This window comes from Thamnophis elegans, chromosome 2, assembly GCF_009769535.1.
Source record: "Thamnophis elegans isolate rThaEle1 chromosome 2, rThaEle1.pri, whole genome shotgun sequence".
NCBI classification, from domain to species: domain Eukaryota; kingdom Metazoa; phylum Chordata; class Lepidosauria; order Squamata; family Colubridae; genus Thamnophis; species Thamnophis elegans.
This window is the reverse complement of record NC_045542.1, coordinates 128,200,378-128,213,771: the sequence shown is the minus strand read 5'-3', so window position 1 is coordinate 128,213,771 and position 13,394 is coordinate 128,200,378. Positions and strand designations below refer to the sequence as shown.

At 38.0% G+C, this 13,394-nt stretch overlaps 1 protein-coding gene across 1 annotated transcript in view; it reads left to right on the top strand.

The window, feature by feature from the left end:
- Nucleotides 1-751: 751 nt before the first annotated feature.
- The window catches only part of LOC116524010 (contactin-6-like), a 141,185-nt gene continuing 128,542 nt past the window's right edge, over nucleotides 752-13,394 (top strand). The window contains exons 1-2 of the mRNA XM_032239107.1: nucleotides 752-873; nucleotides 7,594-7,764. Coding sequence (XP_032094998.1) covers nucleotides 7,628-7,764 — 137 coding nt within the window. The 5' untranslated portion in view covers nucleotides 752-873; nucleotides 7,594-7,627. The remainder of the gene's footprint in view (nucleotides 874-7,593; nucleotides 7,765-13,394) is intronic.

Genomic DNA, 13,394 nt, shown 5'->3' with positions numbered 1-13,394 from the left:
GGTGATAGGTGAACATTAAGGGCACATAAATATTATATATTTAAATTGTGTTTAAACTCACACTGGATGGATATCTCGACACAGGGCTGGTTAAGTTAAAATCCCCTCAAGGAAGGAAGGAAAGGATACTTTCCACTTTGGGATATTGTTATTGTTATTACATAGAGCTTTGTTAATGAGAAATGCCATAATAAAAATGGTAAAGGTTCCCCCGCATATGCATGCTAGTCATTCCCAACTCTAGGGGACAATGCTCATATCTGTTTCAAAGCAGAAGAGCCAGCACTGTCTGAAGACATCTCTGTGGCCGTGTGGCCGGCATGACTAAACGCCAAAAGTGCACCGAACACGTTACCTTCCCACCAAAAGTAGTCTCTATTTTTCTACTTGCATTTGTACATGCTTTCAAACAGCTAGAGTGGCAGAAGCTGGGACAAGTAACAGGAGCTCATAGCTTTATGCAGCACTAGAGATTTGAACTGCTGAACTGCCAACTTTCTGATTGACAAGCTCAGTGTCTTAGCCACTGAGCCACCACATCCCTTTTAAATGCCATATTAGCTGCTTTCAAATAGAAAGGAAAAAAATAGGTATCTCAAAACAGTTCTTTCATGTAAAACTCATTAAGATAGAATGATTTGCAAGAAATTATCAATATATAAAAAGATATGTAAGGTCTGGCTAGAAAACTGAATTTTAAGTGAAATGTTATGTTTTAAATGTGTTTAATATGTTTTGTAACATAGATGAAGAAATTTATCATGGTCCTGCTTTTATTCAAGAGCCATCAGATGTCATATATTCAGAGAATTCAGAAAAATCAGAAGTGCTTTTGAATTGTACAGCAAAAGGTTCTCCCTTGCTACACTATCGGTAAGGTATCTTCTATGTATATTATTACTTTGAGTGTTATTGAGTCTAATGACAAAACTTTTTAGTTTGCAAATGAAGAGCAAGCAATTAAATGGGTATGGTATGGAATCACATGGCATGATAACCTGGAAGTTTATCCCAAATATGAGTATTTACAATAAGAAATATAAAAAACAGACATATTGCATTAGAGGCAGGTGAGAATGTAGAATAAAGAGAAGCAGGTAATTTTATTTATTTATTTTTAAAATTACACAAACTTTACGTGTTTGTTATTTACTGGAATATATAGCACAGCTATTTTGTTTTCTGACTTTATTTCACTCAGAAAAAAATTACTAAATGTATTTTTATATGTTTTACTGATGCAAAATTAGAATGCCAAGGGTCAATTCCAGCTAGTGATGTTATTTTTAAAAATAAAAACTTATATTATTTTGAAAATGTAAATTGATACTGCTCCATTATTTAGATAGCATACAGAACATTTGAGACAACAAAAAAATCACACTATTATGCATATTTCCACCCAAACATCCAAATCCTGTATTGAAATAATTGGATTTAAAATAGAATAGAATGACACAGTTAGAAGGGCCTTGGAGGTCTTCTAATCCAACCCCTCTGCTCAGACAGGAAACCCTATACCATTTCAAACAAATGGTTGTCCAATCTCTTCTTAAAAACCTCCAATGTTGGAACACCCACAATTTCTAGAGACAAGTTGTTCTACTGATCAATTGTTCTAAGGGTCAAGTAATGCCTCCTTAGATCTATGTTGCTTCTCTCTTTGATTAATTTCCATCCATTGCTTCCATCCATTTAAATAGATGAAGCTCTATAAAATAATTAATATTTATGTTAGTGAGAATACTACCATCAAGATAAAACTATAGGTATGCTGGCCTTGTTGTATTCGGGTCTTTTCCCATGTAAGATTGAGATTGTCTTGGCAACATTTCAGCGAGGTCTCACTCACCATCCTCACGCTGGGTTTTGGGCTTAAAGTGTGATTGGAGCTGCCGTGTTTCTTGCCGTCCTTCCACCAAGATTTATAGAAAGACGGCAGGTCCGATCACACTTTAAGCCCCACACCCAGACTGAAGATGGCGAGTGAGACCTCGCTGAAATGTTGCCAGGACAATCTCAATCTTACATGGGAAAAGACCCGAATACAACAAAACCAGCATACACACACACACACACACACACACACACAGATACACACCACACACATACACACACACATACACACAAAAAAAATTTTATGTTTCTATTTAACAACTTCATGGAAACAACGAAACATTAAACTCTGGGTTAAGATAAAAATGGAACATATTATGTATATCATTGATTAAATAAGCTTAGCAAAATTGTTCCCAACATTATGTGGATCTTCATTGAAATTCAGTTAAGGATACTGTTTCACTGTGGAACATTACTTTTCTATATTGTGTTAGCTGGTTTAGTACCATGTACAAAAAATCCTCTGTGTAAAGGCAATTTTTAGAAAAGGAAAATGGTGCCTTGGCTTCAAGAGATCTATTCTCTTCTCCAGTTTAAAGTAAACCAAAATATATAAGGATATACATGTTTCGGTATCCACCCACCAAAAACTGCCCCCTATTTTGTTATTAATTAGGTTTTTATAATTTTTTAAGTAGTTGAAGTAATAAAACACAGACTGAGGAAAAAGATACTGTGATGTTTAATTTACCCTGGTTTGAAAATATAAAAGTCAGTTTCCAGTTAAATTTGAGGGCAGGCCCATCAAATCCTGTATTTCAATCCTCCTTCAACTCAAGTCAATTTTCAATTCTTGTCCTTCCCTTCCAATCAAATAATACATTGTAATGGCAAATTGGTGTGTCAGGGTAATAACTGAGATCTCTTTTGGTTCTTGATGAACTCTGTGACTGAGTTTCTAGATTTGGAAAGTACTGCTCAAATTATTTTATGACTTTAAGGAAAATACCTTGCTGAGCCAAGCAAAATCTGCATTTTGTTGAAGGTAGGTCATCCATCACTAAGAACAAAGTTTTCTCAGTACACTTACAATTGATTGATTTGTCACCACCAGCCAACTGCTGAATTTAACAAGTTGTGTATTTCCGATCTAAGTGATTTGAAGTATTTTCAGATGAAATAGTTAAAATCTTAAGAACTTAATGTTGCTACTAGGGAATTAACTTATCTTGCCATGCTAGTTCTAGAACATGGTCCTAATTAGCCACAAAATATGATTACTAAATTCATACCCACAGGACAGGAACCACAATTGTTAAAAAGCTTTGATTACAAGTACTTTTAATTAAAATGACACCAGGGGTGTCAAACTTGTGGGCTGGATGCGTCATGTGTTGGCTATGTCCACCCCTGGTTTAGCAAAGGGGGGGAGTTGCAATATGTCACATGACAACAATGGGAAGCTGCAAGTTTGACACTCTTGATCTATTCTATTTAAAAATGGTCAAAGGTTTGGTCATTACACCTATCTCTCAACATTATTTTCCCTATATCAAATTTATAGTAAAAGTTCCTTGGGATTGAGGTCTATTATGGAAGGAAGGAAGGAAGGAAGGAAGGAAGGAAGGAAGGAAGGAAGGAAGGAAGGAAGGAAGGAAGGAAGGAAGGACTGACTTGAACTTGAAAGTTTTGGTAGAACTTTTTTTCCCCTTGAAATTAAGTGTACAGTATTACTAAATTGATAAATTCATAGCTATGGAATGTACTTAAAACAGTATCAGTTTTAAATATTTTGTTTTCTTAGCAGTGTTTATACTGGGTTTTATCCGCTTCATCCAATTGGCTCAAGACCAGATATGCCAAAAAGGATAGATTTTGTCTTCTTGATCTAATATTGTGCTCACTCAGTTTGGAGTGCATTCTGTATTTGGAATGATAATCAAAGGACACAGATTAGCAGTGGGGAATCTCTGGACTGCAGGCTTAATCTGACCTATGAAAAGCAGCATATCCAATCTGGGGCCAAAATTCCACTCTCTAAAACCATCTCCCTTGTGGGAAACGCAACCCACAAGACAAATGGGATAAGAATATTCCTAGTAGGCTGTTACAGGTTCATCCCTTCAATTCTTGATCATCCTGCACTACCTTAGAGTAATTAAGGGGAATTCTAGTCATTTTGGCTGAAACGCAATTAAAACCCTCCATGTTTCTGAGGAACTTGTTTATTGGAGGAAGGTTTATGAAGTAGAATCAGTATAAGTAGCTGTCTCCATGTCATACATTGAATGTTCACACATTCTTTGACTTTCATGTTTTGCACAAATACCAAAACAATTTATACTTGCATTTTAAAGCCATTATAAAATAATTAATCTGTACTGAATGTACACGATTTTTTTTTTCAAATCATTTCCAAGTTTTTGTTTCTTGATGAATTTTAAGTAATTCATCAGGGTATGCATGATCTGATTAAAGACTCACCTGGCAATCATATGCATCCATTAATAGCTTCCCTTCACTGATTTAAACATATTAATTAAGAGAAGACCATAACCAGGAGCTGAGTTCCTTATCTATATGCACAGTTTAATAATAATCACACTGTGTGATTAGAATGATTATGGGACACTGTGAAAAATTCATTTGCTGCAAGTAAGCCAACAACTTTGCATCTGTGTTGAGAAACAATTATAGGGTTTAATTGGGAACCATGTAATGATGACAGCAGTTATTTCAGTGATTGATTCAGAAATTAAAGTGAGCTGGCAAATTAACGACTAGTGTTTCCAGCATTAGAACATTTTGGATCCGGAGGACATATATTGTATATAGATTTAAATGGGCGGTGAGGGAAAAATAAAATGAAATCCAGAGAATTGAGTTATGAAATGATTCAGAATACCCAACAGGTCCAGTAGAACCTGATAAAAATCTGAAATTAGATAAAGAACATAAGAATCGAAGAGTTAAAATGAACAGCAGCAGCCAGCAAGCAGTACTCTGATATCACATGACTGCATAAAGACAAACCTTTGAAAGACTGGTCTAAGAAATGTTTCTGAGCTATAGACAACTGTTTATAGAATTCAGTTGATGTTTTTCAATTGAACCATTCAGTTTCATTCATTTTGGGGAGGAAATATATGTATTTATCTAAAAGAACTTTAGCTAAACCTTCTGAAATTCCTTTTCAGCCTCTGAACCTTAATACTTTTTCATGCATCTGTACAAATGCTTTCATTGTAAAAATAAGTCCTTCAGATTAAGCATTACTGATTTAATTATTTATTTTGCAGGGGAGTCAGGTCAGATATTTTATACCAATTAAACTTCATATGTAGTCTGACAAATTGGCAAGGTAATTTAATTTAAATTTACTCTGGCTTCATTTCCATTTCCATTGGAATAGATCTTGTCAGAACATAAATCACAAAATAAATTTTCAACCAGGTCCCATATAATGTATATTAAATATGTTTCACATTCCCAGGGAGGAAATAGATGGTTCTCTCCAGTGAGGTCTCATCTGCTTCTCACAAAAACAGGAGTACCCAGTACCTCTCCATTACAACTCCTACTAAAATCATTTCTCCAGTGGTAGACTTGAAATACAAGGATGTCAGAGTTTGTTACAGAAAGATCAGATCCAGAAAGTACACAGAGATAACTGATTCAGCTGGATTGATTAGCTTCTTTATATTCATAATAACAAATGAATAAATGTACAATACCAATAATAGATTCTTTCAACATGGTAGAACTTACAAGCAGAACACAAGCAGGAGAGAACAATTAGTTTCATTTCAGAGTTCAGAGCAGACAGAGTCTTAAGTTTATGTTTCAATTCTTAGCACAGACTCAGAAGGTTGCAAGCTGAACCACACCCTGGCCCCTAGTTGTTTCAGCGCTTATTCATTGGCTGACCTTGTTATCATGTCTCTCCCAGTCATGAATATTCTAACAAAGGAGAAATTCAAGAAAAGGCAAAAAAGTTTATGGCATCTTACCTTATGGTAATGGCACACAAAATTTCCACAACTCCTATCCCACACCCAAAAACAATAAGCAATAACACCATGATGGAGTTAGATTTATACATAATATTTTCCAGGTGTCAAACTATATTTGACAATCAAGTTTTGGAAACAGGGCATACCAGTAGCAAACCATCCTCTATAAATATTATTTGTTTTCACTAATGCTTCCTTGGATTTAAGACACTTATATAGAATAAGGACACTCCACGAAAATAAAGATAATTCACAGCTCAGGCGCCATCCCTTCTGCTTAGGCTATACTGCCATTTGGCAGATTGAGGAAAACTAATTTCCTCTTACAACAACTGAAATACCCAAAGGAAATAAATTGATCAAAACAGCCCAAATTGCCAATGGCTTTCATTACTCCTTCAAAGTTTAACTGGTATTTTCAAAAGAAAAAAAAAAAATCTGAAATATGAATTTATGAATGTAAAGTCAACATTGTCATTGGTCTCAACATGTTTAAACTCTGGTTAAACTGAACAGAACAAAAATCTGAAGAAGCAGAAGATATCGACTATTTTAATTACTTGTTTCTTTTGAGTGATTGTATGGAATATGGATACAGAGACAGTTACTTTTAGATAACTTATTTTTTCTCAACAACAGATAGCTAACGTCTTATTTCCTATGAAAAATATGATTAGCTAGATTTTTGTACTAATTTAGATTGTCTGTTGTCATTGCCATATTTATCATACAGTTGGCTCTTTCTTACAATTTTCTATGACTAATGCCAACAATGCTAATGTTCATTTTCAACCACCTTTTCCCCAACAAGAAATAGTTGCTTATCCAAACTTTTGGATTGTCGTTCTATGAAAAAAAAAATCAACCAGAAGGCCAAGGCAAATCTAACTTGGAGTTTGGGACTAGAGTCTTCAGTTCTAGATCTAAAGAGTTTTTAAAAAGGGTATCATATCTGGATGGTACAAAATCTGACGAAGTACAAAACACAGCTGAGTTTAATAATTTCTAATCAGTGCTTATTTGGAATGTTGTTGCCCAAATATGGCAGACTTGATTTTAGGTAACATAATTTTCATAGAAAGAATGGCTAATCTACCTGGAGTATTATTATTATATTCTTGTAGAAAATATTGTTATGTATGGAACATAATTTATTTTGATATTTGTAAATAGTTGTGATACGTTGCAGACATGATTCATTTTTTTTGTCTAACAAGCTAAGGGAGACAGATCCTGTTTTAAAATAATAGTGTTATCATTATTACATGTCAATCTCAAATGATACAAAACAACCCTTTCTTGCTTTTTCCTGCCTTTTGAAGTATATTTTGTTCTGAGTTAGATCTCTGAAATCTTTATTACAAGCAAATGTATTGCATTAGTAGCATGGGCTGTAAATATAGAGTATTTCCAGTTACTTTGATAGTATATAAAAGAATGTAGTGACATTCTGCTGTTAAATGTATAGATTGGATGACAGGAATAGTTGACATTATTTTTTGAAGACATTTAGCTGTTTGCATAGAATGTGTTATTCAAAGAAAGGTTTCTAGACTGTAAAATTTACAGTGAAATTTACAATATAGATATAAAAATTAGTCTGCTGTGCAATATGATACAATATTCTAATATTTTAACTGTGCTTTTCATTGTTGCAGGTATGTTACAGCAACTACATAAAAATGAAACCCGAATAGCCTCTGTAAATTATAAGTATAATTTGATTTCTCCCCCCTCAAAGGTGGAAGCGAAATGGCACAGATATTGATCTTAGCATGAGTTATCACTACAGTCTGGTTGGAGGCAGCTTGACAATCAATAATCCACATAAGAAACAGGATATTGGAACATACCAGTGTTTGGTCACAAATTCATTTGGAACGATTCTGAGCAGGAAAGCAAAGCTTCAGTTGCATGTAAGTGTGTGGGAGGGGTGGGTGAAAAAAGCATATTTGTTGTTCACATCTCTTTTATGCAATTATTTTTGTGTACCGAAAACAATTACTAGGCAATTAAAATGGCAATAAAATTTGCCACAAATTGGATGAACTGCTCATGTTACCTTTTTCATGTTCAGTTCCAAGATCTTTTTTATCTAGTAAATAGCATTAGTGAAACAGATATCCAGGGGCTTTGCAATAATTATCACAGATGACGGAAAGGTCAAGAAAGATGAACACAAATTACTTTTTGGTTAATAGAGTTGTTGTGACATACCCCCCCTCACCCTTTTTGGAGGGATTTTTTTTCCCCATGTCCAGATTGCTGTTTGTGAAATATCTATTCCATGCTAAGCAACAGGTTGGAAAATACAATAATCACAAAAGAATAATGATGTCCAGCATAGTCCCAAAATGTCACCTTCTGTAATTACCTTCCTGACATTTAACCACATTAAGAGGCATATACACTTTCTCACCTCTGCTTTGTAATTGGCACAGCATTGTGGTTTGCAGCTAAATATGCAGTTGTCCTTTAAGCATAGACATAGTAATACCTGGGAGTGTACGCAATGTGCAAGGCTTTTTGCACTAAAATCGGTAATAAGATCACTTATTTCTATGTTTTTTCCCATTGTATTATCAGCTATCATTCATTACATATTCAAATGATAAGCACATTCTGATAAACACAAAGTGAACATATTTTAATCAGAGATTGTGGTACATAAAAACTATTCCCCACTTTAATGAAATGGACAAAAATTTATTTCAAATTGGTGAATATTTGTTCAGAATCCCTGGCAACAATGTACCCCTTCTTTTAGCACAGGGATGTCAAACTCAAGGCCCGCAAGCTGGAACTGGCCCATGGGATGCTTAGATCTGCCCCACAGGACTGGCCTGGAAACAGCAAAGGACTGGCCCGCGGTGCCTCTGCCAGTGAAAACGGAGCTCAGAGGGGGGTGCATGCCCCCCCCCCCGGAGCTCCATTTTTGCTGGCAGAATGCTATCAAAGCAAACTAAAAACAAAACAAAAGGAAAAAAATATTTCACCCCTTTGCATTGAGCATGCAAGAAGGGACAGGAAAGGAGAAAGGAGAAGAGGAAACACAAAGAAAAGGAAGGAAAGATGGGAAGAGAGCAAGGAAGGAAAAATAAGGAAAGAGATGAAGGAAGAAGAAAGGAGAATGAAGAAGGAAAGAAAAAGAGGAATGAATGAAGGCAGGGAGGCGGGAAGGAAGGAAGGAAGAAAGGAAGGAAGGAAGGAAGGAAGGAAGGAAGGAAGGAAGGAAGGAAGGAAGGAAGGAAGGAGATTATAGTGAGAGTGAGGCAGGGTATGAGGGAAGTCCTGCCTTAACATTTGGTCACCACAGGTGCTCCTAATACGAGTGATGTTGAACTGGCCATGCCCACCCCCAGCCACACACACACATGGGCCTCTGAGGTCAAACACAACCCTGATGCAGCCCTCAATGAAATTGAGTTGACACACCTGTTTTACCACAAATACTGTACCTTTAACAAGATAAAATGGCTTAACCACACAGCTCTGTATACTAATTCTAACAGTACTAACAGAGACAGGGAAGGCCCAGAAGAAGTGATAATAAAATTAGCACATTCTATCTCAATTGCTTCAAAAGTAATTTGGACTTTGTAATTTCTTTCTCAAGGAGAGTGACCTTGAGGTTAGAGACAAAGCGTTCAGGGGAACTGATCTCCCCTTCTCCACTGATTTTTGGAAGTTGCCTTTTGCTATGTTATACTTATGCTACAAGTGGAGAACTGAGGTGCAGTTATAGGGAACAGTAATGTGAAGTCTGATACTACTCATTTACAATTCATTAGAAGATTTACATCATTTTCATGCATTAAATAAGACCAAAGTTCCTCATTATACTACATGTTAACCAGGTCTTCAAAGCAAGAATGTCTGAATCACACTAGCTACTGCTGTAATAAAGTCACTATGAGCAATTCTCACTGATTTTCTCATCTTGTTTAACCCTTTTCCTCCCTGCTCTCACACTTCCTTCCAACCAAATATTAGTGTTTATATAAAATGTTTCTTTTCTGGATTATATCCTGGGCATCTGATGAAGAGGACTATTATCTGCAGAAGCTTGTGCAATAATATTTTGATTAGTTTTTAAGGTGTGTTGGGACTCTTTACTGCTCTTGCTGAAAAAGTCTAAAGCAGCTAACTTTCAAAACTGTAACACAAAATTGTTAAGGGAGCTAGGGAAAGCTAAGTAAATAATGTCTCTCTTTAGATGGTTGACTTCACCAAGGATTTTCCACAAACCACAAAACAATACCCATATCAAATGACTCAAACAAGTAAGTCGCAGCAGCATTGGGAGGCTCCACCAAGCCGCCAGGGACATGCATGGTGCATGTGAGTGCAGGAGTCTGCGCAAACGAGTGCTGGAGCATGGGAACGCGCTCAAACTGATAGTAAAAAGATTAGCCACCCACCTCTGACTCAAAGGAAACATCCTAAGGTTTCCTTGCTACTTTCACAGCCTAAATGAACATCCCAAAATGCTCCATTCCACATCTAAACAACCTTCCTGAAGATTACTAACAAAAACTAGAGGCTCAAGCAAAACATTAGGTTTCAAGCATTATTCATCTTATTTCTAGAGAATACTATAGCCATTTGGAAAGGAGGGGGAGGCAGAAACCCAGATCACCTAGAATTAACTCCAGATCTTATCTCCTTATACTTTTCCTAGATACCTAAGCAGAGCCATATTGAAAAACAACTTGATCTAATTTAGCATTGTTTTTTCCCCATTCCATTTTTAATCCTCATTCCTATACGGGCTTTCTTGCTACACTAAGACAGAAATTATTTGATTTCATTAATAAAACATAGTTCTAAAAAATCAGTGTAATGTCACTATTTCTGTCATCAATAAAGCATTAATTATCAATCATATTCTGTTCTTATATAAATGTCCCTGTCCTGCAAAGGTCAGACAAAAGAAAGCACCTAGAAAATGAGATGATGCTTAGATTTTTTTTTTTTTTGTACCTGCGTGAAGGCAATCCTTTCTGCCAATGTCTGTTATGCTTTTCAGCATTTAATTGGACTCTAAAATAAGAGAATGCTGACAACTTTGTAGAATAGAACTATTGGAGAACAATCAAATTGGATGGAATGTTACAGGTCAGCTAGCCCAGCCCTTGTCTGACATATCACTATCTATTGTTCCAAAAGTCATGTTTGAATTTAACACATTTTTTTTTTAAAGTCATTACAAGCTACCACAACCTCCCATTGGACAATGGTTCTGCTTCTGTGCCGTGTTCTATGTTCTGCTTATGTTCTAGGAAAGGATTGTCAATTGCATTTTTCCCCTTTGAATATTTTCCTGGATGCATGTATACAAGTTAAAGCATAAAGCAGAAAGTGCTTATATATGTAAGGCAGAACGAGGGGCCTCAAAAAATACCTCCCCTTTTTGGCCCTGTTTTACTCTATTGATTTATTGCTGAATTTATAAGACTGCACAAATCAACCATGTGGCATTGGGTGGCGCACAACATACCCAACCTCCAACAACCCACCCACAACAATAATTTCAAGTCAATACAGAAAATATAAATATGAAATATAGAATATAAAACCATGATCCATACAAAAAGCATACAAAAAGAGACTCAATTCAACTGATTTAATTGACATTCTTCACTTCATTTAGCTGATTTTTGAGATGGAGACCATCTGTGGTACATTTAGGTATTTCCTGATAATATGAGAATTTAGGAGCTTTCTATTCTACAGAATAATACAATAATACAATACAATAGCAGAGTTGGAAGGGACTGTGGAGGTCTTCTAGTCCAACCCCCTGCCTAGGCAGGAAATCCTATAGCATTTCAAACAAATGGCTATCCAACATCTCTTAAAGACTTCCAGAGTTTGAGTTGAGTTTGAGTTTTATTAGAATTTGTAGGCGCCCTTTTCCCTGAGGGGACTCAGGGCGCTCACATAAAACTGGGAAGGGGGGAACACAAACATCAAGATAGAAGACATGTAATAAAATGGTAGGCAACATACATTCATCATTCGGGAGGGGTAACTATCCCTATCCCCAGGCCTGACGGCGAGCCAGTTCTTCAAGGCTATGCGGAAGGCTTGGACGGTGGAGAGGGTACGAATCTCCACGGGGAGCTCGTTCCAAAGGGCCGGGGCTACTGCTGAGAAGGCCCTCCTCCTTGTGGTTGCCAGCCGACACTGGCTGGCCGATGGAATACGGAGGAGGCCTAGTCTATGGGATCTTATTGGTCGCAGGGAGGTAATTGGCAGAAGGCGGTCTCTCAAGTATCCAGATCCACTGCCATGTAGGGCTTTATGGGTGATTAATAGCACCTTGAAGCGCATCCGGAGATCGACAGGCAGCCAGCGCAGCTCGCGGAGGATGGGTGTTATGCGGGTGAATCGAGGTGCACCCGCAATCACTCGCGCGGCTGCGTTCTGAACTAGCTGAAGCCGCCGGATGCTCTTCAAGGGCAGCCCCATGTAGAGCACATTGCAGTATTCCAGCCTAGAGATCACAAGGGCCCGAGTGACTGTTGTGAGAGCCTCCCGATTCAGGTAGGGTCGCAACTGGCGCACCAGGCGAACCTGGGCGAATGCCCCCCTGGTCACAGCCGTTAGGTGGTGGTCAAATGACAGCTGTGGATCCAGGAGGACTCCCAAGTTGCGAACCCTCTCTGAGGGGTGCAAAATTTGACCCCCCAGCCTGAGTGTTGGAATATTAGTCAAATCTTTGGGAGGAAAACACAACAGCCACTCGGTCTTTTCTGGGTTGAGCACAAGCTTGTTAACCCTCATCCAGTCCATAACGGCCTCAAGACCCCGGCTCATCACATCTGCCGCTTCATTGAGTTGGCACGGGGCGGACAGATACAATTGAGTATCGTCCGCATATTGATGGTATCTAATCCCGTGCCTGCGGATGATCTCTCCCAGCGGTTTCATGTAGATGTTGAATAGCAGGGGGGATAAGACCGAACCCTGAGGCACCCCATAATTTAGGGGCCTAGGGGACGATCTCTGCCCCCCCACTAACACCGACTGCGACCTGTCCGAGAGGTAGGAGGAGAACCACCGTAGCACGGTGCCTCCCACTCCCACCCCCGCAGTCGTCGCAGAAGGATACCATGGTCGATGGTATCGAAAGCCGCTGAGAGGTCAAGGAGGACCAGGATGGAGGAATGTCCTTCATCTCTGGCTCTCCAGAGATCATCAATCAATGCGACCAAAGCGGTTTCTGTGCTGTAACCGGGTCTGAAGCCTGACTGGAAGGGGTCTAGGTAGTTTGCTTCCTCCAAGGACCGTTGGAGCTGAAAGGCCACCACCTTCTCAACAACCTTCCCCAAAAAGGGAAGGTTGGAGACAGGACGATAGCTATTAAGAACAGCTGGATCCAAAGATGGTTTCTTCAGGAGGGGTCATTTGGGGCATTCACAACTTCTGGAGGCAAGCTGTTCCACTGATTAATTGTTCTGTCAGGAAATTTCTCCTCAGTTCTAAGTTGCTTCTCTCCTTGATTAGTTTCCACCCATTGCTTCTTGTTCTACCCTC